The 26153-nt window shown below is 41.9% G+C and overlaps 2 protein-coding genes across 6 annotated transcripts; one reads left to right on the top strand and one right to left on the bottom strand.

The window, feature by feature from the left end:
* Window positions 1-3704: 3704 nt before the first annotated feature.
* naaladl1 (N-acetylated alpha-linked acidic dipeptidase like 1) lies at window positions 3705-15447 on the bottom strand. 2 transcript variants are annotated; one of them, XM_040154342.1, is made up of 20 exons: window positions 15171-15447; window positions 14041-14185; window positions 13546-13718; window positions 12791-12912; window positions 10709-10828; window positions 9609-9801; window positions 9257-9350; window positions 9051-9155; window positions 8265-8350; window positions 8034-8153; window positions 7863-7948; window positions 7427-7490; window positions 7011-7078; window positions 6830-6921; window positions 6202-6295; window positions 5651-5732; window positions 5167-5340; window positions 4759-4846; window positions 4555-4647; window positions 3705-4068 (listed from the first exon to the last, which is right to left on the bottom strand). In XM_040154342.1, the coding sequence occupies exons 3-20, from the start codon at window positions 13694-13696 to the stop codon at window positions 3891-3893; spliced, it is 2010 nt and encodes a 669-aa protein (XP_040010276.1). In that variant the 5' UTR covers window positions 13697-13718; window positions 14041-14185; window positions 15171-15447; the 3' UTR covers window positions 3705-3890. The 2 variants fall into 2 exon arrangements, with proteins under 2 accessions (XP_040010276.1, XP_040010275.1); XM_040154341.1 differs by lacking the exon at window positions 15171-15447 and having other exon boundaries at window positions 14041-14462.
* A 141-nt stretch (window positions 15448-15588) lies between these two features.
* Window positions 15589-25923, top strand: erap1b (endoplasmic reticulum aminopeptidase 1b). 4 transcript variants are annotated; one of them, XM_040155955.1, is made up of 19 exons: window positions 15589-15625; window positions 16421-16938; window positions 17559-17697; window positions 17955-18089; window positions 18320-18440; window positions 18968-19122; window positions 19392-19505; window positions 19902-20033; window positions 20288-20419; window positions 20823-20906; window positions 21006-21163; window positions 21985-22064; window positions 22203-22386; window positions 22720-22876; window positions 23114-23298; window positions 23409-23570; window positions 23674-23814; window positions 24043-24124; window positions 24523-24693. In XM_040155955.1, the coding sequence occupies exons 2-19, from the start codon at window positions 16451-16453 to the stop codon at window positions 24691-24693; spliced, it is 2820 nt and encodes a 939-aa protein (XP_040011889.1). In that variant the 5' UTR covers window positions 15589-15625; window positions 16421-16450. The 4 variants fall into 4 exon arrangements, with proteins under 4 accessions (XP_040011889.1, XP_040011887.1, XP_040011890.1 ...); XM_040155953.1 differs by lacking the exon at window positions 15589-15625 and adding an exon at window positions 15635-15922; XM_040155956.1 differs by lacking the exon at window positions 15589-15625 and adding an exon at window positions 15929-16108.
* The last annotated feature ends 230 nt before the right edge of the window (window positions 25924-26153 follow it).

Raw genomic sequence — 26153 nt, 5'->3', positions numbered from 1 at the left:
GACGAGCTGTAGTATTTTTAATTTATGTTTTCGCAAATGTCTTAATAAGCAATATACTGCACAAAGTAGAGTGTGTTTTTCAGCCGGACAAGCTTTCTCTCTTGGGGGGGGGGGTGTTGTAAGAGAAAGCAGAGAATTTAGAGTGTGGGAAGAAATGGGAGGAGGGAGGGATACTGGGGGGGGGGGTATTTAATATGGGGAAAAAGTCTATGTATATTTAAAAGAATAAACTCTGCGACTAGTGGGCAGCACCTGTGTATGTTGTTGTTTTTGATTGAGAGACATCGTGGAAATCCCACATTTTACCACATCATTGCTGATACTGCACTTTGGCCTTCCACTGGATTGTTATTGGCACAGACGCTGACCCTGTTAACCGGTTTGGTTATCGGCCAGATGTGACTGTTCCATATTGAATACAGTTTCTTTATCAATGTCATTATAAAATGTAATGTTTCAATTAGTAGTTACACACATTCAATCACGGCAGGCTTGGAGCCACAGCAATTCCTGGTACAAAATATTACCTTATTTATCATTATATGCCAGGTATCAAATCAGTACTCTGTATTAACAGATATCCTTATATCCTTTAGGTATTTGAATTAATATAAGAGGAGAAAAAAAGCTAAACAAGTATTTTGTGCTGTCATTGGAGCAGCTTTTTCCTCTACTGACATTTGTTTGAGTACACTCTTAATTTGAGCAGTCTGCATTTGAGTTTCATGTTACAGTCGGGAGGAAAGTTTGCCTTCAATCACTTTTATTTCAAAATGCAATCTGAGGAAGCTGAAAACTGAAAATCCGAAGTAATTTCCAAGTTGGAAATTACCAACCCAAAGCCACAGAAAACCTCATTAAAATGTTTTCACAAGCTGAATAGTACTAACCATGACAAGTAAACCAAACTTCTTATGTGACATTTTTGGTGTGCTCCTTTAAATGTAGTTTCTCTTCAAAACAGGATCTTACTCAAAAAAAATAGTAAGTCAAATAAATACTTCTGAGTCGACTACTTTCCTCCCCTACTTGGGACGAACCAGAAATGTGTGTAATACTACAGTATTTTAGTTCCACTGTGTAACATCTGAATATTATCTGCAATGATTAAAAAAATCAAGATCCGTTCACAAAGAAGGAAATGAAATGTTCCGTCGAGCTTACATAAGTTGTTTATTTTCAGTACTCTCAGCATGGGCTTTTTCTAATTGTGCGTGCGTATGTTTTGATAAAAACAAATTGGAGACATAACACCAGACACTGCATTCTGATACCACACATTATATAACATGCAATGAAGTAGGCAGCTGACTGATAGGCACAAAAAGATCCCTTCTTGCAGATTGTTTACAAATCAGCATGAGAGGAACCTTTAAGCTATAATGTGCTTCCTCCCCCGGCTTCTGCTGCTCCACTGAAACCGCTCTGTGGCTAGGAGCACACAGTATTTGGTTGTTCTGGGCAATTCTGCAAATATCAATGTCAAACTGTGTCAAGTCACTCACTCGGCATTGCTGAGAACAGAATCCATGCTCTGGAAATATTCCCCTGCTAAAAATACTGAGGAACATCTCTCCCTCTCTCTCTCTCTCTCTCTCTACATATAGATATATATGTATATATATACATATATATAATGTATGTAATCTCACCAAAATAACATGCAGTCCTTCCTGCAATACACTGCTCATAATGTAAGAATTTGCCTGAAACAAGAAAAAAAAAAAAAAAATGTGGATTGGGGCCTGATCTTCCACCAATGAGGTCATTTTGGATGTTTGTGTAACATCCAAAACAAAAAACTGTTTCCAGGATGGTGTTTTTTATAACATACAGGGGACAGACAAAAATAACATGAACACAAGTTAACGAAAACAAACAAACTGCAAATTCTGCTACTGTTACTGTTTTATATTAGTTAGCTTGTCAACTGGTACTGCGCATGTCCAATATATCCTTGCCAGTTGATTATAACTCATATTTCCAGTTCCTGATGGTTAAAATTGAAGTAATCCACCCACCTGTCTCATCCACCAACCCACACAAACACACACTTATTCATTCACACACCGGTGCTACCCCTAAGCCGTGTTTCTACGGCGGCTCGCAGGGCTCAGAAGACTAACTCTGTGAATTTCAACCAGAGGCGAGGGGGCTGGATATGACCAGCAGTCCCTGCAAGACCTGTGTTTACACTGACAACCTGAATAGAAAGGAAAGTTAAGGAGCCCATGAAGTCCGAAAAGAAGAGTTTTTCTTGCTTCTTCTTCTCCTTAGCTGTTTTTTTTTTTTGTCTTCACACTTCTTCATTATACATTAATATTATGCAGGCTTAACAGCATTCGGTGACAGCATCATCTTAAGGTGGATCTATGAAATTACCTTTACAGATGGCTGACTTGACAGGGTTTGTAGGCCCTAATGTCACTCCGCTTTTGTGACAGGATTTGCAATCCCAGTGGCCTATGGGCCTGTCTCGAAGCATTTCCTGACTCCTGTTGGCAAGGCCCCGTATTGCAGCCCCACATCCAGGTCCGCTGTAGGGTATGCGACTGAGGACCAGAGAGGAATGTGCACGCAGGTTTTTTTTTTGGTGAGGTGCTGCTTCTCTTTTTGCTTTATGCTTTCAAATGAAGGCCGTGGCACATTAAATTATTTGCTTTCATGACACACCTTTGCACCAGTGTTTGTAATTGAGAATAACTTGACACTTTTGAACTTTTTCCCACTGTATGCCAGTGTACCAGCCAATACGTGCAATGGTCTGGATCATAAACCCAGTAAATCTACACTCCACATTTTTCCTATAAAGTATCTGCAGCGTCTGTCTGCTTTCATTCCTCCCAGACAGTTGACTGCTTTTTGCTCCTGTCAGATGAAATCTTGGCACACACCAACTATGTTTATGTCTTAAAAACCAGCAAGTCATCCTCCCTCAGGCATTTCTGTTCACACAGAAATGTTCTGTGTTTGTTCTAAAAATTTTAAACCATTCCATCACATGTCAAGACCCTATAAATGGTAATTATGAAAAAAGAGATTTTTTCACTAAGAAGAGAAAACTGGAAATATTCTACTATTACTCAGCTCTTTAAATTTTATATATAAAAAGCACGAATTAGTATACTGTTAAATACTAACATACAATCAGCAACACTGAAAAGCTGGTTTAGACATCATTTTGCAGATTTAGATGTAATGCCAAAATTTACTTGGAGATATTCAGCCATTCTGTCATCTCTTATGTTACACTGAGGAAGATAATGATTCAGCCAGTGATGAGATACAAACTGTATTCTACAGAATACAGAGACGCCTTTGTCTTTTATAAGCACATGGCAAGATGAGATAATGTCTTTAACTGTGTGATACTTTGCTGAGGTGAAAATTTTTTTTCTATCAGATCATTAGCGTCCAGAGTCTTCATTGCATTTGCCTGTGGGTCTTTCTTTGTTATTGTTTTCATGGATCTTGTGCAGAAAGACATTCAGTTTCCCACAGTAGAGATCAGTAATGTGTAGAAAAATGTGTGTTGCCAAAAAAAAAAGGTACTTTAAACCCAGTTAAGTGAAAGCAAACAGTCGGCGTTCACTTAAAAAATAACTACAACTGTATTAACAACAACTGCTATGGTTCATCTTGAATGAATGAAAATGAAAAAACACTCTTCATATTTAAATATTTTAATCTACTGACAAAGACAAAGACATCATTCATGTTACTGTTTGGTGATGAGCTTTGTTCATTTATTCCTAAATCATATCACTTAATATGATCCATAAATAGTCATATCATGGCCGAGCTGATCAGTGCTCATTAGCTGCACGTCACTGTCTTTTTTTTTTTTTTTTTTTAAAGGGGGGGGGGGGGTTGCAGTTCCTCCTCTTCGTCTATATGACATCAACCAGTGTGTGGGCAGCACCCTCAATGGCCTGGCTCAGGACCGACAGGTGGTAGTGCACTTTGTCCCAGTCGGTTGACTTACCTGATGACTCAGCGTTGGCAAAGGCATCAGCCAGACCTGGGAAGGTTGGCTGACCGGCGCTACTTGAGGCCCAGATAACGTGCCTGTGTGACGTACAGGGGGGAAAAAAGAGTAATATAACGATGACCAGCAGCTGAATAATTAACAGAGACGTACTAAGTCACAATGCAGCAGATAATCACTGTCACTATCCCTAACGTGCCATAGTGCCCTGGTGAGGAGTGTAACAGTCACAGAGAGGAAGGGACAACAAAGTTATTCCAGTTCTTAGTTAAGGGGACATGAATGTCGGTATCATTTCATTGTAATCCATCCAACAGTCAAGACGTTTCATCCAAAACCTCAGTTTTCAACCTCATGGTGACAATAGAGGAAAAGTCAAGACATCATCTGGGAACCACGAATGTCTGTGCAAAAGTTCATGGCAATCCATCCAATAATATTTCAGTCCGGGCAGTCTGGGTTTAACCTTGCAGCTGTCAAGCACAGTGCACACAGCAAACTTCACGTGGCGGCTTAATTCTATTTTGTACACAGCGTGCAGACATGAGACTGGCAAATCGTCTCACCTGTACGCATATTTATCTGGGAAGGCCAGAGGGTCCAAGAAGGCTCGGTCCAGCAGCATGAGCTGGTCGTTGATCCTTCTGACCTTCAGCGGTCTGAGAGAAGAGAGATGGAGAGGGGGGGGGGGTGATTGGCATTCATTTCTACCTGGACAGTAGAGGAGATAACAATCCGTCTGTGTACTGTATGCATGATTGTGCTCTTACGTTTCATTTGCCAGGTCTGAGCTGCGAATCACCTGGTCCAGATGAGTCGCCGCACTGCGAAAGCTGGCCACTGCTCGTTTTAGTGGCTCTGAAAGAGGACACAGGTCATTGCAACCTCTCAGCAAAATGTTGGCTGCTAGTTCAGTTCTGTCCTGAGGTGCAACCTGAAGACAGCTTATTATCACTTTTGCCTTCTGGATTTTTCTTCTACAGAGAGCATTTTGGTTAATCTTAGGTCCAACAATTATCAGTATTGCTTGGTCCAAAATGGTAGACAGCCAAAATTACACAATTAAACACAAAACCCAGATGAAATACATTTACCTGCATTACATTTCTATCACTGTGTGTTGAGTACTGCAAAATTCCCTTGCATCACTGACGCATCTCAAACTGTCTTGCCCTTACCCATGGATATATTGCTAGATTTCAGGTCATCTTGATATAGGGTCACTGCTGTGTTGAGGTAGTCCTCCAGACTCTCAGCGTAGTCACTACAGTTTAATGGCAGCAACAGGCTGTCGGCCAATCGGATCAGGACGTTTCCTGCCGTCCTGGCAATGGCTTGGTGACTGACGAACCCTGAGAGGAGGAATTGGTAGAATGAGATGTTACACACTACAGGAATTGTTGGGAAGTTTGTTGCCGTCTTTTCAGCTGTCAACATAACATGGAGAAATTGAGTAGAAACTATTTGGATGAGAAATAAAAGGCTTTTTCTTAAAATACACCAAATTTTTGAATGGTATAGCATACAAGAAAGCATAATCTACAGTTCCATGACAGAAAAAAAATGCAAGAACTGGGGTTTCTACCATTGGCTATGGCTGTACAAGAAGTATAGTACAAGAAAATCCAATATGTTTTTCAAAAGAGAGGCAGCATTGCTCACCGGGATCAATGAACTTTGAGGCGTAGTCAAAGGTGTCATATGCTGTGTGGTACGCAGGGTAAATACGAGCATTTGTTTTACTCTGCAAAAAGAAAAATATCCATATGATAGCAGTTACATGACTGCTGACTAAATGGGCTCAATTCAGTTCTGAATCTGAATCTTCTCCTCACGTGTGTACACCGAAATGAAAACCTCGTCTTGGGTGAGAGCTTATTTCAAACAAAAGGTAAATCTGAGACAACATAATAAAACAAATGTAAGATCCAATTGGCAGTGAGCGGGCTTTGGAGAGACTAAGTAATGTCAAAAAAATACTGTCAAAAAAAAGAGTTTTCCATCTGTGCATTTTGCATAAAAGGAGACAGAGCTGGCTGCTCCTACCTTCCACGGCCCATATACAGTATTTAGGTGGGAAAATGAAACTGTATCACCGGTGAAGAACATCGGAAATTAGAATCGTTAACATACAAGGTTTCTACATCCTACGTACAGCACACACATTGTCATCAGACAAAAATCTATTGAGTCACAGGCAGTGGGTGTCATACCCTGTCATATGTGTATGAAATGTCCATCGAAGTGATCCCCAGGTAATGGACGAAGGCCGCGTAATCACTCCCTCCACCTGACAGGTATCCCACCCTGACAGAGGAAGGCCGAAAACAAGAAGCATACATTTTTTTTGATTTATTGCATCAATTTAATGATTCATCGACAGACATGTGATTTCTGTGGGGATACATACTATACACTTCGATATGAGCACTTTTACGATGCATATCACCTCACAACACGGATAATAAACCGCGCACTGTATGGAAAGAAGACCTCAGCTTGACAAAGCTGCAGTGACGGTAATTCACACCGTAAGAAACAAAAACTGAATCATATATTTCATGCTACTGTTGTTGTTGAGCATACAGTGTATGCTCTTTTTCACGGTCATACTTCCTTTGTTGACCATCTGATCCAGGATATGAATAGTTACCCAACTACGCCTTTTGTTTCAAATGTCCAATCCTGAGCCAGTTCTCCTCTAAAAACCCATCAGCTATAGATAATGAATCAAAGCGTCGACCAGAGATGGGAGATTTGGAATAAGAACCTTGATAACTCTCCTCCCAGGATGCAGTGCAAGATGTTGGAGAATTAGAAAGGTGAAACGACAGTCATTACCTGGGAATGGTTCCATGGGCCGGGCTTGTTCTATTGGCATATTGTATCCAGTTGTCGTACACCGATGTGGAGTCCAGTCCGGGTGCCTTGACCTTTAGAACAAACACTTTCCAGTGACTGGGTCCTGGTCAAAATAAAATGCTGGAGAGAAACACCTGGGCTAATTTTTGAAAGAGCTCACCTGTTTTGCGGCTGTGAAGATGACGTTCTGCATTGATGGCATCCCTGAAGCTCTGAGGGTGGCATTGGCTGAAGGGGTGGAAGATGGGATGGATGTTTTGGGTTAACCTCACTATTAACTTGTAAAGTTCCAAGGCACAAGAATTGTGGTCAGTCAGCACAACCTACAGTGGCAGAAACTGTAGGGATTTTTCTTCGTGAATTTAACATTTTGTACCAGCAGTAAATAATGTCTGTCAATGGGACAGTTTCAACAACATTCCCCACAAACATCTGTCAGCCAAATTTCTGATGTTTTGCGATAATTTGTCCACCTACAATGGCTGAATCGGTCCAGGTGAAACTAGGGACCGAGACAATGACAAGGCAATAGATATTTATTAACTCCTGACGGGTAGTGCAGTTGGAGCTTCTTACCAAAAACAGCTATATCTACGTTGATGTAAGCGACGGTGCGCTCACTGAGCTTGGCGAAGTATTGCTGGAGAAAAGACACGATCAGGGTCAGATTTGTCAATTTAGGTAAGTATACACGCAATGCTTAAAGCGAGATATTTCATTTGCCACTGTAGTGACAATTATGGAATAATCGTAAATTTAGTGTAACAGTAACAGAAGTAGAAAAGAGTAAAATACTCAGCAAAATTACTCAGTGGTGTATGTTGTACAGCAATATTTATCTAAAGTTTGATGACATTAGATATTACATAAGCCACCATAAATTACTGGTCATACCAGACAAAGAAAGGAAGACTGTTACATAGTCTTGCTTTAAAACAATTTAATAGTACAATTATGTACACATTTGCTTGCTTGGTGTTACGTCTAATCTTGTGGATTAATTGTAAATCACCTCCGTGTATTCTGCAGACCCAATAAGGCCGAACTCCTCCGCTCCCCAGCTTCCAAAGATAATGGACCTTCGAGGCCTCCATTTGCCTGCCACAGAGAGGAGCAGAAATGAGCCTTTTATCCAACACCATACGTGCGCTACGATACGATGAGAAGCCATGACCCTCCTCACCCTGCTTGACAAACACGCCCAACACCCTGGTCAATTCCAGCATGACCGACGTCCCGCTGCTCGGGTCGATGGCGCCATGAACCCAACTGTCCCTGTGGTTCCCGTAAATCACATACCTGTCTGTGGACAAAAAACACACACAGAGCGCAAACACAGAGAAGGCACAGATTAATCACCAGATGAAAACAGATGTTATCAAATGGCTTATTTGGTTTAGGGTTACAGTCTCACCTGGCTCGACGCTCCCTCTGATAACTCCCATCACGTTGGAGGAGTTTTTCACCTCCTCATGGTTGAAGATGTCCAGTTTCACGTCACTGGAACAGAGGTTCGACTTCACAAATATGAAGCAACAAGGAAGAGAGACAAATAGACTTCCCACTGCAACACTGCTGCTCCATCTCCAACAGAATGTATTTAGAAAAATGTGATTTTACTTCCTACTCTTGAAGATGTGAAAGGTCTGACATGCTACTGAAAAGTGACGAAAAATAATAAGACTGGCTTGCCATTTCATTATTGCTTTATGATTTCTAAATGATCTACTTGAGTCACTAAATATACACTAAAAATATCTAAAGTATAAGAAGAAAATGTTTATGAAGTTTATTTTGTAATTTCTAAAGAATGTACAAGTAAAGATACAGCAGAGATGCAACTGGTCAGACGGGACAGGTGATTGTGTGAAGTGGATGCAGGGTTGTAGCAAAACACAATGACTAGAACATGTTTTCAGTGAAGAGCTAATATTGAAAGTTTTCATGTTGCGTCTTAGTAACTTGTGGGCCTGGAGGTGACAAAGCATTTGACTTGCGACTCACGTTTGCCCTCAACCAGGAGCGTGCTTACTGCTGCTTATGGAAGACTTTTCTCCTTTCCTGTCAAGCTCTTATCTCATCTCACTTGGAGGCGGCTGATGCCGCTCCTCCTCTGTTTTAACACTGCTGAATAAAAATAATTACTCCTAGTTCCGATTCGAATGCAGCTCTTCCCTGAATCTGTCTGGTGGTTTACTACCTGTTGTTGAAGACAGATGTATGTTTGAACCCTGGACCGCCAAAGTTGTAGGTACAGTTGAATGCTCCCCGCCATGCAGCCGGAGCTGCTTTCCCACCCAGCTCACTGAAATGTCCGACGGGGAAAAAAAAGTTAGAATTAGTTCATAATTAACTATTTTGGGCTGTATTAATTCAACAAGGTCACAAGTGTGTCTGATCTCAGACCAGATTAATTTGTAGGCATCCTCAAATCCGATTGGTTGAATTGGAATGGGAGGGATTCCTGTAATGTTCTTGACTGGAATTCTGTAGGTTTCCTCTGAAAAATAATGAATCCTTAGTTAATTGATGTGTCTGTTTTAAAGAACTTATGGAAAAGTTAAATATTAATAACTAAAAGAGTTAAAATGCTCGGGTTTTTATCTTTACGTGTAGCTGTTTATAGCCGTTGTAGAAGTCCCCCCTCAGATAGTGTTGGAGCCAAAGTGCGGCAGTAGTATAGTAAACACACAATAGAAAAGAAAAACGCCACTTTATGTGTACTGTGTGTCCCTTTTTTACACAGGTCACTGATCACCTTTGGCAGCAAGGTAGGGTGTAAGGCTGTCTCCAAAGTGAGTGGTAAAGGATCCTCGCTCTACACCAGAGGGCGGCATGTACCAGGAGTGAGGGTATGTCTCATTGACATCTGACATGAGACCATCGTTGATGTCCAAGGGGTCCGTGTAGACAAGCACACCTAAGACACCGTAGGGTGCGGCATTGATGGCCTGGAATAGAAGTGTTAAGTGTTAAGTACCAAACGGCGTTCGGTACTTAACACTTGTATTAATTCACACATTTACCTTTTCACTAACCACTGTTTTACTGATGGCCATTACACAGTGGCAACTATCGTGTGAGATGCATGCTCGCTCAAACCTTACAATTTTGGAGTTTCATATTAGTCTTTGTGCTCAGATTTTCTCAGTATTGACTTTCAATGCCGTCTGGGTTTTGTTGACTAAATTATCCGTAGCTGATATGATATGAGGAAGAATGTGACTCAAAGTGTGGTGGTAAATCCTCCCTACGTGATGCTTGATTCATAATTTGTGCAGCGTAAAGATTCACTAAGACAGTGCCTCGTTTATAATTGAATGAGTAAACATATTGAAGATTTATAAAACTCTCTTAACATAAGAATCATTTTTATGATTTATTAATATCGTGATGTTTATATCTAGTAGAGTAGCCTCTAACTAACACAGCTGGTTGTATACTTTCTTTCGAATAAAAATTAGAACAAATTAGACATTTTATTTGAATTAATACACAGAATCTGTCATTAGTGTATATGCTTGATGTTAGGAGTCAGAGCTTTACGTATAGAAACTAATTTTGAATCTTGCTGACATAAACAATACATTACGGCCCTATTTCAGCACATTAAAGTATGCAAAGTCTCTATCTTTGTTTTCTGTTTCTTCAGCTGACACAGTGGCAGTTCTCACAGTCACGGTGCTGCAAAGACAGCTCTGGCCCATCAAGACTAGTTTGGTTTATATTCTACTTTTGGCCCAGAATTTTTGTTTTCTCCTGAACAGATTTGTTTCTGCTTATTTTTATGTACAAAAAAAAAAAAGAACCAGACACAAACTTGATAATAGTGTAGAATTAATCCAGTGTGCAACTCACTTTAGCCGCTCTTCCTGCTCCACCGTATCTGGTGATAGCAATGGTTCCTCTAAGGTCAACTGTCTGGCTCAACAGCTGGTAGTCACTTGGTTTCCCCTGGTTGGCATAAACCAGTTTCCCCTAAAACCATCAGAAAAGTCAACACTATGTCAGCAGCAGATACTCAAGGAGCAACCCAGTGAACTAGGACTAGGTTATTTGATCTTTTTATGACACAAATTCAAATAATCACAGGTGCCTTTTGTGCAGTTTCCCCCCAATTTTTTCCCCGAAGAAATATCCTATATACTGTATTTTGTTCAGATTCTTGAATACCCCTAACAGTTCCTCCCAAAATCATCCCACTGCCCTCTGAAAATCATTTCAGTAGACTAGACTTGTGCTTGTGCTCTGTGATTTCAAATATAATGCTGACTAAGGAAAGATTTTGTATCTTTATCCCGTTCCTTAAAATAGACGGCCAAGGACAGCAATGTTACATATATTATATATTAGCTCGGTGTACGTCATAGCTTGTAATGTTATCAGTGCTTGATAAGACACACAAAAGGCTCTGGTCTTGAAGATGCCACATGTGTTAGGAAATACAGTTTTTTGGCACCGCTTTCCCAACCAGCTCACTGAAATGTCCGACGGGGGAAAAAAAAGTTAGAATTAGTTCATAATTAACTATTTTGGGCTGTCTTAGTTCAACAAGCTCACAAGTGTGTCTGATCTCAGACCAGATTAATTTGTAGGCATCCTCAAATCCGATTGGTTGAATTGGAATAGGAGGGATTCCTGTAATGTTCTTGACTGGAATTCTGTAGGTTTCCTCTGAAAAATAATGAATCCTTAGTTAATTGATGTGTCTGTTTCTGAAGAACTTATGGAAAAGTTAAATATTAATAACTAAAAGAGTTAAAATGCTCGGGTTTTTATCTTTACGTGTAGCTGTTTTATAGCCGTTGTAGAAGTCCCCCCTCAGGTAGTGTTGGAGCCAAAGTGCGGCAGTAGTATAGTAAACACACAATAGAAAAGAAAAACGCCACTGTATGTGTACTGTGTGTCGCTTTTTTACACAGGTCACTGATCACCTTTGGCAGCCAGGTAGGGTGTAAGGCTGTCTCCAAAGTGAGTGGTAAAGGATCCTCGCTCTACACCAGAGGGCGGCATGTACCAGGAGTGAGGATATGTCTCATTGATAAAATACAGTTAAATACAGGAAATACAGTTTTTGGCACCAGTAAACTACCAGAGAGTGGAACAGCTAGAAATGATCATTTCAAGTTGTTGGTCTTTTTTTTTTTTTTTTTTTAACATTTGTTTCTATTTAATGTCATTGTTTTGTTTGCTTATTTGGTCAAGAGTTTCCTGCTCCTTCTTGATGAGCTTAAATTCTTCGATCACCATCACAGTCAAGTAACTACAAACTCGTGCATGGCCACAGATATGAACAAAAGATGAATGACAGATAAATGTCCCTTATCTGTCCTCTGTCAGAAGTTAAGAAGGAGGCCTCAAACTTTATAACAGGTAAGCATGTGATGTGTGCCGTTGCGGCAGAGATGTGAAAATCGTGTGATTTTTATAGTTTCAGTGAATTTTTTCCAAGAAATGATGCATAATTTATTTGAACAGGAAGTCCCATAAACGAGGACTTTTTCTTAAAAATATGAAATAGTACATTACCCACAGAGGGTAAATCATTATTTGGTGTTAAAGTTCAAACACCTGGGAGAAAATGAGATTTACTTTCCTGACTGACATCAGGTGCGGATTCAGAGAATAATGTGCATGTGCATCGCGCCTTGGCGAGCCCCGCTTGGTGCTTACTATGGCCAGGTTAATAGTGATAAAGCAGCTGCTTTAGACATAGGGCATTTTGACAGTATCCAATACTTTTCGTTGTTATTGCGGGATCTGCAGTCTATGAATGAATCTGATCCGAATGATTGCATTAAAATATTTACAAATTAAATGTAGCGATTTGCAATGAGTCCTCTACAGACCCTGTAGAGATGGGTGAGTGATCGTCGATGGAGATCTATACAGAGTTTAAGACACATATAGATGTAGCTTTTTTTTTTCTTTTTTTTTTACCTTTACGTGTCCTGCAGGGGAGTATGCGGCGTATGGCTGAACCACCTCAGGATCGTTTTGGTCCGGGGTATAAGGCTTCTCTTTTTCTCTGGCAGTGTGCAGCACAGTATCAGATGGGCTCACTGAAATGAACAACACATGGTGACCGGTCTGATGTAAGTAAGTGAAACTCACTGGCAGAACGAAAACCTCCTGAATGTTAGACACCACAAAAATAAAGTCAGAACATAACAGACAGTGGACTTTTATAGTTGAGTGTGGAATATAATGTTATTTCAAAACCAAAAATATCACTTCAGTTGAAGATAATTTTGAAGCGGCGCGATGGGAAACATGAGCTAAATTTAATCATCTATGAATGGCTGGATGACTTTGGCTTCCTTGGCGTAATCCTGTAGATGTTACAGATATTTTAAATCCAGTTTTAATGCCGCTTTCACTGCGGTAAATCAAACAGCAAAACCCATGAAGAAAAGCGAATTTGACTCACTCTGTCTTATAAAGTGATGTTGCTTTCCGTGTCTATGAACACGTTATGCTGGACCTCTTAATCTTGAATCCTGAGCTCCTTTGAATGTGATGATTTGATTTTAGACCAGTGGATTTTAGTGCTTTAAAAATATTCTTAATGAGAGATTCGGACCAAAAAAGAGTAGGATTTTCGTTCTGGCTTTTCAGATTTACGGTAATTACTGGAAGAGGATGGCGCGACAATGCTCACTTTCATTCCAACACACTGAACAACCTTGACTCACCTACAGTGACCTTATTGGGGTTCTTTGGGTCCGGGAAGGACAGGTAGACCATGTACTCCTCTCTCCAGGCCTGGTCCAGACCGGTTTCGGGGTCCTGCCATCTCTTTAGCATAAACTGCACTGTCTGCTCGTCACCAGCTGTGGTGGCCATATGGGGCACTTTTGTCAACTCCCTGTGGAGGAATGCGAGGATGAAGAAAAGTTTGATTCAGTAATGTGTTGGATATTGTATTGTCTTAAACCTAAAACTGGTTCCTTGAGAAAAAAAAAAACGCAAACAACAACAAATTTCAAGAAACCTTCAGGAATATGTTATAGTGAAGAATCTCATGATGCTGGATGAATTCCATCGGACCTCATAAGAATGCAGATAAGCCTTAAGTCTTCTTAGACTGAGACATTTCACTATATTTTTCATCTCTTTAACAAATGAAACAATAAAAAAGGATGATTGAGTGACCGACAGAATCTGCGTTCGATCATTCCTCAACTCACCTCAAGTTTTCCTGAATCTGGACGCTGTCCACCTCAGAGAGGAACTTCTCGATGAGACTCTGGTCCACGTCCTTGGCCACATCCCTCACCCAGGACGGTGCCGAGCTGCTGCTTTTCTTGATACCAATGTGGCCGATTAGGATACCTGCGGTCAGTATGGCAGAGCCGCACAGAATCCCGATCAACACCCGCTTTATCATTCTCCTCCCTGGGATGAGCGCCCCAAGAAAACAGTTCACCCCCTCGTTGGACCTGAATCTCACGCCTGTAAGCGAGCTTTCTCCAAAGGTCAGAATGTTTTTGGGACAGAGTTGATTATGAATCCAACATATAAGGGAAAACTATTTCGTCTGATTTCCAAATGATCACTGCAACACCAGAGCGGCTGCTGAAGTGACGTCCCATGAGAAAGAGGCATTAACATTGTAAGGTTTACTCATTACTGTTTGCAGATGGGGTGGACTTTAGCCCATTTTGTATGTGTGGGGGGCTGTAAATCAATTTATTTTCAGTGTCCGCTTTCACGCCGTGTGAAATACAGAGCTCCTTGAAAATGTGTGAAATATTCGAATGCCTGGTGATATTCAGTGGGGCGTCATTTATTTTGGTTGAAACTTTAAATCCCGTACCAGTTTCTGAAGTGAGGAAAAATGATTTGGAGAGTGATTTCTGAAAGAGGAGGTTCTGCTTGCAAAAGCGGCCACTTACAAAAGGGTTAAGTACGAGACTTGGCATGTTTTACGGAAGGATTCATAAGCTTAAAGGCAAACACACAAAAAACTTTTTGTGGTCACACTAGGTTCAACAATATTCCATATGCTTTCAGAAGATAAATAAAATTACAGTCTAAATCAAACATTATCAGTCCTCTCATCAATTCAGTTGACTACATGATTAAGACAATGTTAATGGTGTGCTGTGTTGTAATGTACTCAAATGTTGTTCATTTTATTATTTATTTTAATAATTTGGAACTGAATATTTATTTTATTTTATTTTTTACTGTCAACCCTTGAAATGAACTGCGTCTGTACATTCCTTGTAAACCGTACATCCCACGAAAATGTCCCCTCTAACAGCTGTCTGATGACAGGTGGAACCATTTAAATGTAATTCTCAAATACTTATACCTTCAGGGTTTGAGGGGAAGGGTCATTCTGAAGCCAGGAGGATTTGTGATGAATTTTAAAAAAAAACAAAAACCAAACAGTAAACATTGCTTCTAATACAGAGTTACTGGTATGAATCACAGACAGTGTGTGTGTGTGTGTGTGTGTGTGTGTGTGTGTGTGTGTGTTTTCAGTGTGTGCTCATTGAGGACGGGTCGAAATGGGACAGCTGGGAGTAGTAACTCTGCCGTAGATTCCGGTTTGGGACGGAGACTAAACGGCTGACAGTCTAACTAAGCTCAGGTTCGTTTCTGTCGGTCCAGTTAAAATGCACTTACATCCGGGGGAGCCGAACCCGGGCTCAAATCCGGAAGTGAAGGTGGGGAACAGAAATGACCGTTAATTACGGCAATGGCGCACTCTAGTGGCGGGACGTATCACTGCGGACGATAACAACACGGAACTTCCTGTTCACGGCGAGTGTTTCCTGCTCTCTTTTCCTACACCAACACAGCGTCGCTCCCGACGAAGCCCTGCAAAAAAAACTCTTGTCAGTCGTAAGCCCGGGTCCGGGACGGGTCGGGGCCCCGTAGCTCTCGGCCTGCGTGGGCTGCGGGCATGAGAGGACGCCCTGAAGCACAGTGCGTGAACCCAAGCGACATGCGAGGCACCGGGCGTCCTCCCAGCGTGCAGTCCACCCCCCCACGTCCAACCCCCTCATCATCTTTCACTTTCACTCTTGCGCTGTGTAACTGTGTGCAGAAGACGGACCGGTAGGTTGAAGTGTTATGGAAGGAAGTAAACGAACGACCAAATGTTAAGAACCTGCGAATTAACGCCACCGCGACGTCTCAGTTGTGGGAAGCCCGGGAGGGTTTCCTATAGGGCTCTAGAAAGACCATGAATGGACCGAAATTAGTGTGAAACCGAAAGCATCGACTTCCCAGATCACTTTTCATGTTTGTGCGATGTCATTGTCTTATTATTATTATTTTGTGTGTGTGTGTGTGTGTGTGTAGCAGTAGTTTGAGTAACTATGTATCTATCACCGAGTTTTTTAGAAAATTGAGAGCGATATAAAGAAGGAATGTGGAGCCGAATGCTTTCTAGACAACGAAGTCAGGCCTGGTTGTTCTCTAAGGATGATCTGTGTCCTCGGGTCCTCAGGAAGGAAGATTTGTGATTTGAATCGAATGAAACGACAAAAATGCGCAATAAAGCCATAGCACTTCTGAACATAATCATGCATTGGTATGATCTTTGTGTTACAGGTGAGAGGACTTCCTGCTTTCATCGTCACCATGTTAGTGGCTCCTCTCCTGCTGCTGCTCTTTCCGTTTCCCCCGTCGTCAGCAGCGCAGCTGCCAAATGACGGCAAAGCCAAAGAACCCCCCGTAGCCACCAATGGCCAGCCGTTCCCCTGGGACCGCATGCGACTGCCCAAAACCATCTCCCCGCTCCACTACGACCTGACCATCCACCCCAACCTGACCACCCTCAGCTTCACCGGCATCGTTCGCATCGAGCTGGACGTGCATGAGGACACCAGCATGATCGTCCTCCACGCCAAGGAGATGCAGATATCCAGTGTGCGGCTCCTGGCGCCTGACGGTGCGAGGCCTCTTCAGGTGTTGGAGTGCCCTCATTTCCATCAGCTCGCCCTGCTGTCGGACACGGTGCTGACTAAAGGTGCGAAGTATGAGGTGCAGCTGGGGTTCGCTGCCAACTTGTCTGACAGCTTCCACGGTTTCTACAAGAGCAGCTACCGCACCAGCAGTGGGGAAGTCCGGTAAGAGCGTGAAACTTAATTTTAGGGTTCTGCGGGTATGTAGCGTTCCACCATCATCGAATAGTTACGGCGTTAATTTTGTTACATTTGAATAAATCCAAAAAGAATCAGCATGATCAGTGACAAGATTGGCAGCCTTTCGCAAATGCTGGCGAATGGATATTACAGGGTACAGCTAAAATGCTGGAGCTGTTCCAGACAACTAAGACTTGTTTTTTATGTCTGGCAATGACAGTTTGTGGAACAAAAGAAAACATTTCGGGGAAAAATCACTTTCAAGTGACAGAAAAATCCAAAAAAAACATTTAAAATTACCAAGGAGTGGAAGGTAGGACAACTAGGAACCTTGTTAGTGCAATGGAAAGCACCGGGGTTTATGGGACATGTAGTCTTAACTTTAAGAAACAGCTGTGCCATGAATACCAAAAGTTCGAGACCGTAACCTTGACAACAGTCTTAGTGGTTGTGTTAATTACACCAAGGTGCAACAAATTTTCGGCGATGATAAATTGGTGTTGGAAATGCCACATATAGCAGCTTTGGTTATCCTACAGTCTTCTCACAGCATGTTACGTTAAACATGATGTCACTTTTCGCTGTTATTTTCTTTCTATCGTTAGGGTCCTGGCGTCCACGCAGTTCGAAGCAACCTTTGCCCGCGGAGCCTTCCCCTGTTTTGATGAGCCCGCCTTCAAGGCCAACTTCACCATACAGATCACACGAGAGCCACGCCACATAGCCGTATCCAACATGCCTAAGGTACGCAAGAATGCAGGCGGTATCCGTTCACCTTGTTCGAAGTACAAGTGAGGAAATAGTACAAAGCAGAACTAGTTGGCAGCATCGAGTTCCTCCGTCGTCCTTGCTGTCGAACTTTGATAATGAAACGCACTGCACGGTAAAGAAGCATTAGGATTTTTTAAAAGCTATTAATTCACCATACTTGGTCTGTAATGGACCCCTTGACCTCTCCCGTCCTCTCTCCGTTGCTGTCGCCACGCACCTCTGTTTCCCAGGTTAGAACAGTGGAGTTGCCCGGCGGCTTGCTTCAGGATCACTTTGACACCACTGTGAAGATGAGCACTTACCTGGTGGCCTACATTGTGTCTGATTTCCTGTCTGTGAGCAAGACCACCCAGCACGGCGTCAAGGTGAGGACAACAGTGGACGCTGGCCGTGCCATTATTTAGTTCTCCCACTCAGTAACTGTTTATTTTTGAAGTATTTGTAACTTTTTCCCAGTTTTTTTTTGCAGGAACATCTTTGATTGTACATGCAATATACATTTGAAATTGTCGGTCACGGTCATCCATTGATAGAACGTTCATCCAGTTCCTGTCATATTAATACTGAAGAGTGTGTTCTCTATTGGGATTCCCAGATTTCAGTCTACGCTGTACCTGAGAAGATCGACCAGACGTCCTTTGCACTGGATGCCGCTGTCAAGCTGTTGGACTTCTATGACGACTACTTCGATATTCCGTACCCGCTTCCTAAACAGGGTCAGTGGAAATACATGTAATCACCATGTTATCATACCTGAATATCAGTCGCTGCAGTATTTCTGTTGTAAATTTATGTGTGGGAAATCTTTCATGTTGTTTTAACTTGCAACGAGATTTATGTCGTGGCATTACAAAATTATTTTACTATACTCAGTTTAATACATTTTTATCAAGTCCTACTGCTTGGTGACAGATCCCTTTGACCCAACAGCATATATATATGTAAATTAAGATGCAGGCATATTACGGTGCAAGTGTTCTGCGCCAAGGCCAGATAAAACATTTCTCCAATTCGGAATGAAAAGACAAACTGTAGGAAAGTCGACGTAATTCAGAAGGAACCTGCCATGTTTCTTGAAGTCGTTTAAACAGCAAGCATAAACTGTAATCAGCATGTTGAACGCATTCATTTTGTGTAAATGTATGCCTCAGAGGAGACTTGAAGACACGTGTACTATAGGTGGCCCAGCAGGTGAATATACCATATTTAGCTGTATGTATGTGCTCGATGTTGTTCCCTGCAGACCTGGCTGCTATCCCTGACTTCCAGTCAGGTGCGATGGAGAACTGGGGGCTGACCACCTACAGAGAGACAGGCCTCCTCTTCGACGCCGAAAAGTCCTCCGTTTCAGACAAGCTGGCCATCACCAAGGTCATCGCCCATGAGCTCGCACACCAGGTACCCGGCCTGCATCTGTTTTGTCCCTCAGCATTAGCTGGAAAGGGAAGAATGACAATTTCAGTACGTCGTCGGCAGTTCCCCACTCTGTACCAAGTGGCCCGAGTTAGGAAGTTATGCGGAAGAATTGCGTAACTTTTATGGGTTTAACGATTGAAGCTACAGTGTCTACAGTGCAGCTTAACAGCTCTAAACTTGACCTAGCATTTCTTAATTAAACCATGTGCTTGCGCATTAAGCTGTTTGTACGTGTTCTCCTACCTGTCCAGTGGTTCGGGAACCTGGTGACGATGGAGTGGTGGAATGACCTGTGGCTCAACGAGGGTTTCGCCAAGTTCATGGAGTTTATTTCTCTCGACGCCACCTACCCAGAGCTGCATGTGGTGAGAGCTGAGCACAGGGAACCGACTTGTACCTTGCTTTGAGCATGCGAATGAGCGGTCGGAGCATACCAATGGCCTTGATCCCCTGATTTGCCTGTCTGCCCTACGGTGCAGTTTATCTTTTTCTTATTCATAGTCTCTCCAAATTAAATTCAGAAATTATTTACTGGCATTACAAGAAAGATAATAACATCCTACCTCAGCAGCTTTTTGTTAGATATGACTGCAAAGATAAAAAATATAACAATGACCTCAAAATACAGTATTTGTGGATTACTTTGACATTATAGTAATCACCACAAAGCCACAAAGCTTTTTCAATTTAATTTTTAAAATTTTGCCCCAGGTCTGACCTGAACTTCTTTGACTTATCCCCCCCCCTTCTCTTTCTCCCAGGATGACTTCTTCTTGGGGAAATGCTTTGAGGCTATGGAGGTAGACTCCCTCAGCTCCTCCCACCCTATCTCCACCCCCGTGGAGAACCCCATGCAGATCCAGGAGATGTTCGACGATGTGTCATACGACAAGGTCAGCTTCACTCTGGGATGAGGACCATTCATTTGGTGCCGATGCACTCGGCTATTAGAAATGTGCAATTATTGTGTGATTCATTGAACTAATTTCCGTGAATTTTCATAAATTCCCAACGCTTAATCAAAAATGTACAGTCGAAATAAAACATTAAAATACGCACAAATACATAATTAATAACACAACGGAAAGTATTTGGATTGTTAATTTTCAGCATGCATGCATGTTTTTGTTTTGATTTTTCCTTTTAGGGAGCATGTATTCTGAATATGCTGCGGGACTTCCTGACTCCAGAGGCCTTTGAGATAGGCATCATCAAATACCTCAAGCGCTACAGCTACCAAAACACCGTCAACAGCCACCTGTGGGAGAGCCTAACTAATGTGAGTGACGTGTGTGTGAGCATGGGTAAAGTGGTTGAGGGGTACGCCGCAATGTTTGGTCACACATTTACGTTAGAGCTTGAAATAATTAATTCACTGTTAAAGCCCGGACTACACATAGTGTTATTTTGTTGGCTGTTACAATGCTTAAAATTTAGTAGCAATCCATTTTAGTGAAGTGGTCACTCAGGTTAGAAAATCGTGCTGAAAATGTGAGATTTGAAAACCAAAATCAGTCATCTTTAAAGAATATGAATAATATGGTCATGCAATGTGACAGAATGTGCCTGTTGTTCATTTGGGTTGTGGCGTGTTTGAGATTGTGTGCTGAATGTGTCTGTAAGCATCAGTGTTAGCACTACTATGATTCACTGCTGCGGTTTCGTGCCCCCCCCACCAACAGATCTGCACCTCAGACGATCTGGACGAAGGCCGAATGAAACACAGACAATTCTGCTCCAAACGCAACCTCCCCTCTGGATCCTCTGTAAGTTTTCATGTGCTACTAACGTAGCTACGCCACAAATCTGTCACTGTTTGTGATGTTGAGTAATTAATTGTGTGTGACGTGTGCGTGCGTACGCAGAAATGGTACTCGGGTGATGAGCTGGACGTCAGGGCCATCATGGACACCTGGACGCTGCAAGAGGGCTTCCCGCTGGTCACTGTGGCGGTCAGAGGTCGCGAGGTCAGGCTCAGTCAGGAGCGTTACCTGAAGACGGATGACCCCTCCCTCACTGAAGGGTAAAATATCAGACTAAGAGAGAGATCAAATCAGATTAAGAGTGTTTTGTCAGATAACGTGAGTGTACAGTATCAGTCGTCGCAGAAGTCCCTCTTCCTGCATTTGAAGTACATTTTTTAAAGCCACTGTGTGACTCCTTATATGACAATATAAATATAAATTTCAAATACTACACGGCAGAGAGCAGTGACTAACTGACAGAGTCCTGTTACAGAGTGCGGTGTATGCAGTGGCTGCTTTGAGAGTCCACTGAATTACCAGGGAAAAGCACCGCAGCCTCTGCAGCAATACAAAGTCAGAAATCAGAGACTGCACAGTCAGAGTACAGTTACTGTGGTTTGGCTTGGTTTCTAGCTCCATTTTGTAGTTCCTGAGAATTTAAAATGCTTTATTTACACAAATTACACATTTCTAAGGCATAATTATTTTCTGTACAGTATAAGAGATGTTAAAACATCAAATTCTGGTCTTAACTCAACTTTAATACTTGAATACTTAACTACTGCTTTTTGACTCTGTAGGGAAGTGTAGCACTTCAATGCAAAAATCCTTCAATTTATTGCCAAATTGCTTCATCGTTTATCGCAACTTCTGACGTCTAAAAAAGCAAAACCACCGTTCTCGTAACAGATCCTATTGGGGATGGTGTAATCAGTAAGCAGTATTCGAAGCGTGCAGTGAAAATGTGTCATCTTCACTTGCTCAATAGAATAGTAGCAGTAATACTTTCAGTATTTGTTACATTTTATTTCTACAATCTCTCATGTTATTTTAAGACTTTTTTTTTTTTTTTTTTTAAATTATTATTCTGTGTTGATAGATTCCTGTGGCAGATCCCACTGACCTACATGACCAGCGCCTCCAGCACCATCCACCGCTTCCTGCTTAAAACGAAGACTGGTGAGTGTGTTGCTCAGCGTGATGAGGCTGATTTTTAGATTGCTATATTTATATCCTTTATCCACGTGCGTCAAATTTTTAATTTTGCTAAGTCCTCTTTACTTCAAAGCTTGTCTTACCCCATGCTCCTCCACGCAGACGTCCTGTACCTGCCAGAGGAGGTGGACTGGGTGAAGTTCAATGTGGACATGAGCGGCTACTACATGGTCCACTACGCAGGCGAGGGGTGGAGCTCCATTATCAGACTGCTGCAGCACAACCACACAGCCCTGACCAGCAACGATCGCGCCAGCCTCATCCACAACGTCTTCCAGCTGGTCAGGTGTGTTTAAAGTAATAGGAACAGTTGAACCTGCTGTTTATCCGTCATCACACATTAGTTAGTTTGAGTGAAGCAATCTGACTGGCTCTGAGTTAAACTTTAGTCACACCGACAGTTCCTTTTAAAGAACATTTAACCAAATGTCAACTTTGTGGGGAAAAAAGGGGAGTATTTCTTAGTGAGGGTGGTTTGTGAATTTTGAAATTAAGTGTTCCCCCTTTGTTTGTTTTTTCTTAATCAGCCAAATTTAAAAATAACCTAGAATTAAAGGATATCCAAAATGGACAAAGATGCATCATGGTGTTGATTTGGAGCCTGACTTGTCCGTTGCAGTGTAGGGAAGGTGAGGTTGGACACAGCTCTGGAGCTATCGCTGTACCTGTCCAAAGAGACGGAGATCATGGCCGTGACTCAGGGCTTTGGAGAACTTGTACCTCTGTACAAACTGATGGAGAAGAGAGACATGGCCGCTCTGGAGAACCAGATGAAGGTTAGTGAAGGCAGCAGTCGTGGCACGTCACAAAACATGCATGTCAATAAAATGCGTACAAATCTTGCATACTGGTCTGACTTTAATTTGAAACTGATCGAACTCTGAATGGAGGTTAGAGCAAAGTAATTGTACTCGGATTACCCTTGTCTACAGTTTACAGTTTCTAAAGTTTAGAGAAGTAAAGCTTGTGCCATTTCAGCAAGAGTTTATACAATGGCCACTTGTGTCCCTCAGGACTACATTGTGGATCTGTTCCGGGGGCTGATTGATCGGCAGGAGTGGACTGACTCTGGGTCAGTGTCTGAGCGAGTACTCAGGAGTTACCTGCTGCTGTTCGCCTGCGTCAGGAACCACGCTCCCTGTGTGACCAAAGCCACCCAGCTCTTCAACAAGTGGAAGGACTCTGATGGCAACATTAGGTCAGGCACGCGAACATTTAACTATTACCTGTAGCCGGAGCTATACTTTCAGTATTTACAAACACTTTTCAAATAGCGGTTTCCGAACTGAAAGCCTTCCCTGTTTTTAGCCTCCCTGTCGACGTCACAATGGCTGTGTTTGTGATCGGAGCTCGAACACCAGAGGGGTGGGACTTCATGTTTGAGAAGTACCGGCATTCGATGCAAATGTCCGTCAAGAGCCGCTTAAAAATCGCCATGACAGTCAGCCCACTGCGGGACAAGCTCAAGTGGTGTGTACTTTTATAATGGTACACATAAGTAAATCCTAGTTAAAGAAAAGGGAATGACAATTTCCACTATCCTCCCTTATTAACTCTCTCTTTCTGTCTGCAGGATGATGGAGCAGAGCCTCCAGGGTGAGGTGATGAAGACCCAGGACCTCCCTGACGTGGTCGTCTCCATCAGCAGAAACCCCTGTTGCTACAAACTGGCCTGGGACTTCCTCCGAGCCAACTGGCACACCATGATCAAGAAGTCAGTCTGCCCATCCCACAAATATACATTTCTCTCCCTTTTTTAAGCTAAACTATATTTGATCTCTACTTAAAAATGCAACCGTGTTATTAGCCCTCATCTCATCCCTGAGATGTGATGATAGTTTTGTGCTTATATGCTATGTTTTTATCCATTACAAGAAAATGTTAACCAAGTAGAGTATTCTGAACTTTAGATTGTGTCTAACTGTTTGCCTTGATGCCACAGGTTTGACCTTGGCTCTAACACTGTATCATTCATGGTGACTGGGGTGACCAGACAGTATTCTACCAGGGAGATGCTAGATGAGGTAAGCAAAACCAGTGCAGACCCTCTTAATGTAATTGGGTTTCGATCCACTCTTTGTACTTTATCGAACATCTAGCATGTTGTTTGTCTCTTCTGTCTGTCGTGTTTTGGTGCACTGTTATTCGTACAAACTCCTGAAATGAGACTCTCAAAAATGAAGAATAAATAAAGTATCTGCAGCGGCATGATTCAAATGGGAATGAGCAGTAGTATCTACTTTATTGATGTCAGTGGTTTATGGGAGCAAAATAATTTTTTGTATTTTTTTTGCATCTTATATCCAGTTGTTATCGCTTGTTGTTGTACTTTGAAGCTTGTTCGAAGGATAAATGCGTATTTTTGGATCTCCCGTTAAACGTAATATGTGTATTTAAGTCTTTCTCCTCTGCATATGCTCAGGTACGAAGCTTCTTCGGCTCGCTGACCGAGGAGATGGGCTCCGAGATGAGGTGTATCCAGCAGACCTACGAGACCATTGAGGATAACATCCGCTGGATGGACACCAACCTTCCTCTGTTGCAGGCCTGGCTGGACAAACGCAGCCACAAAGTGCCTCATGACGATTTATAGCAGAAACTACTAGAAGCGTGGACTCAAGTCACAAATTGGATGACTTTGTATTTGACGACCACAATCAAAAAGCCTCGCAACTCAACTTTGTCTTGAACAACAATAACTCCTGACTTAACTTGGACGGTAGATTTTATCCCCAAAGACTGAAAAACATCACAACAAGAATTACCATGCTTTAGAATAGACCTTGTGCCATCTAAGCTTGCCTTATTTGATACCCCAAAACTGACTGACCTTAGTACCATTTTTCAAGGAACCGTCTGGGTTCCCTCATTCTTGCGATTCCAAGAACCCAGGACGTTTTTATCCAGAAATTACTCTTGGAGTGCTGTTTCCTGCTGAAAGTGCTCTGCAGTAGACACAACACCTGAATATTTCTGCTCAGAGTTAGTGTGTGTTTGTGCAAGTGTGTGTGTGTGTGTGTGTGTGTGTGTGTGTGTGTGTCTGTGTTTTGGGGGTGAAGTGGGGGTGTTGATATTTATTCGTACCGCATTACGACTGCAGAAAACAACATAAATATTTTACAGTTTTGTGCAAACAGTAAATTCTGCACAAAAGAAATGTACTGCACTCACTCAGAAATCTGATTTTTCTCAGATATTCAGGTACCAGACCACTCCTTCTCATGAAAAAACAAAAAACCCAAAAACAAAACTGAACATGCCCTCTAGAGAAAGTAGCCCAAAAGAGGCTTACTGCCCACCAGCCTTCAGTAAAACTGCTGCAAAAATGTGGGAATATCCACAAAAGCTATACCTGAATCAATTCTGAAAAGAAATCGAGAGCTTTTGAACCATAATTGAGATAAACATGTTTAAAACTCAGGATCACACTACTGTACGGTCAGATCAGATACAGTTTTTGCACTGTTTGAAGTTCCAACACCACTGGTCTTCCTTGGTAACATTTATAAAAATTCACATATAGCTGACAAAAGAAAATGCAATACAAGGAACATGTCATCACAATAAAGCCTGTGATTTATTCAACACAGAAGTGGATTTCTTATTTTTACACTATTGTAAAATCTCTCTTTTGTACGGCAGGATTCATAGCAATTCTTTTATTTTCCAAGGACTATATGTGTTGGTTGAATTAAATAATGGACCAGTAAAGTTAAAAAATTCCCTGAATTTCCATTGGGATTTCGATTATTGTATTGTATTCTGTTATTCCCTAACGGTAATTTATTAAACCTTGCAAGTTCAGCCCTGGGAGTTATATGGATGTAGGTGTAGTATTAAACATTAAACAGCTAGAGCACACCTTAAAACAGGATCCAGGCTCCGGTAGCCTGATCAGTATTGGTATAGCCCCTGTGACAAACAAGGAATTAAATGAAAAAAATCAACTCTTAAATTTAGTCAAAGAAAATCCCATGAATTCATGCTTTGACCCCAATTAAGCTAAAAGTATCAAGTTTTTTTTTTGTTGTTGTTCTTTTTTTCCCGCTACAT

Source organism: Xiphias gladius, chromosome 19, assembly GCF_016859285.1.
Source record: "Xiphias gladius isolate SHS-SW01 ecotype Sanya breed wild chromosome 19, ASM1685928v1, whole genome shotgun sequence".
NCBI lineage: Eukaryota > Metazoa > Chordata > Actinopteri > Istiophoriformes > Xiphiidae > Xiphias > Xiphias gladius.
This window is presented reverse-complemented; position numbering and strand designations above follow the sequence as displayed.

Coding starts and splice junctions, on each gene's coding strand:
- naaladl1 (XM_040154341.1), bottom strand. CDS start 14,240: ATGATAAAGCGGGTGTTGATCGGGATTCTGTGCGGCTCTGCCATACTG. Junction 13,719..14,040: donor CAGATTCAGGAAAACTTGAG/GTGAGTTGAGGA, acceptor ATTCCTCCACAG/GGAGTTGACAAAAGTGCCCC. Junction 7,949..8,033: donor GGGCGTGTTTGTCAAGCAGG/GTGAGGAGGGTC, acceptor TCTCTGTGGCAG/GCAAATGGAGGCCTCGAAGG.
- erap1b (XM_040155952.1), top strand. CDS start 16,403: ATGATCTTTGTGTTACAGGTGAGAGGACTTCCTGCTTTCATCGTCACC. Junction 17,698..17,954: donor CCGTATCCAACATGCCTAAG/GTACGCAAGAAT, acceptor TCTGTTTCCCAG/GTTAGAACAGTGGAGTTGCC. Junction 20,907..21,005: donor ACCTCCCCTCTGGATCCTCT/GTAAGTTTTCAT, acceptor GTGCGTACGCAG/AAATGGTACTCGGGTGATGA.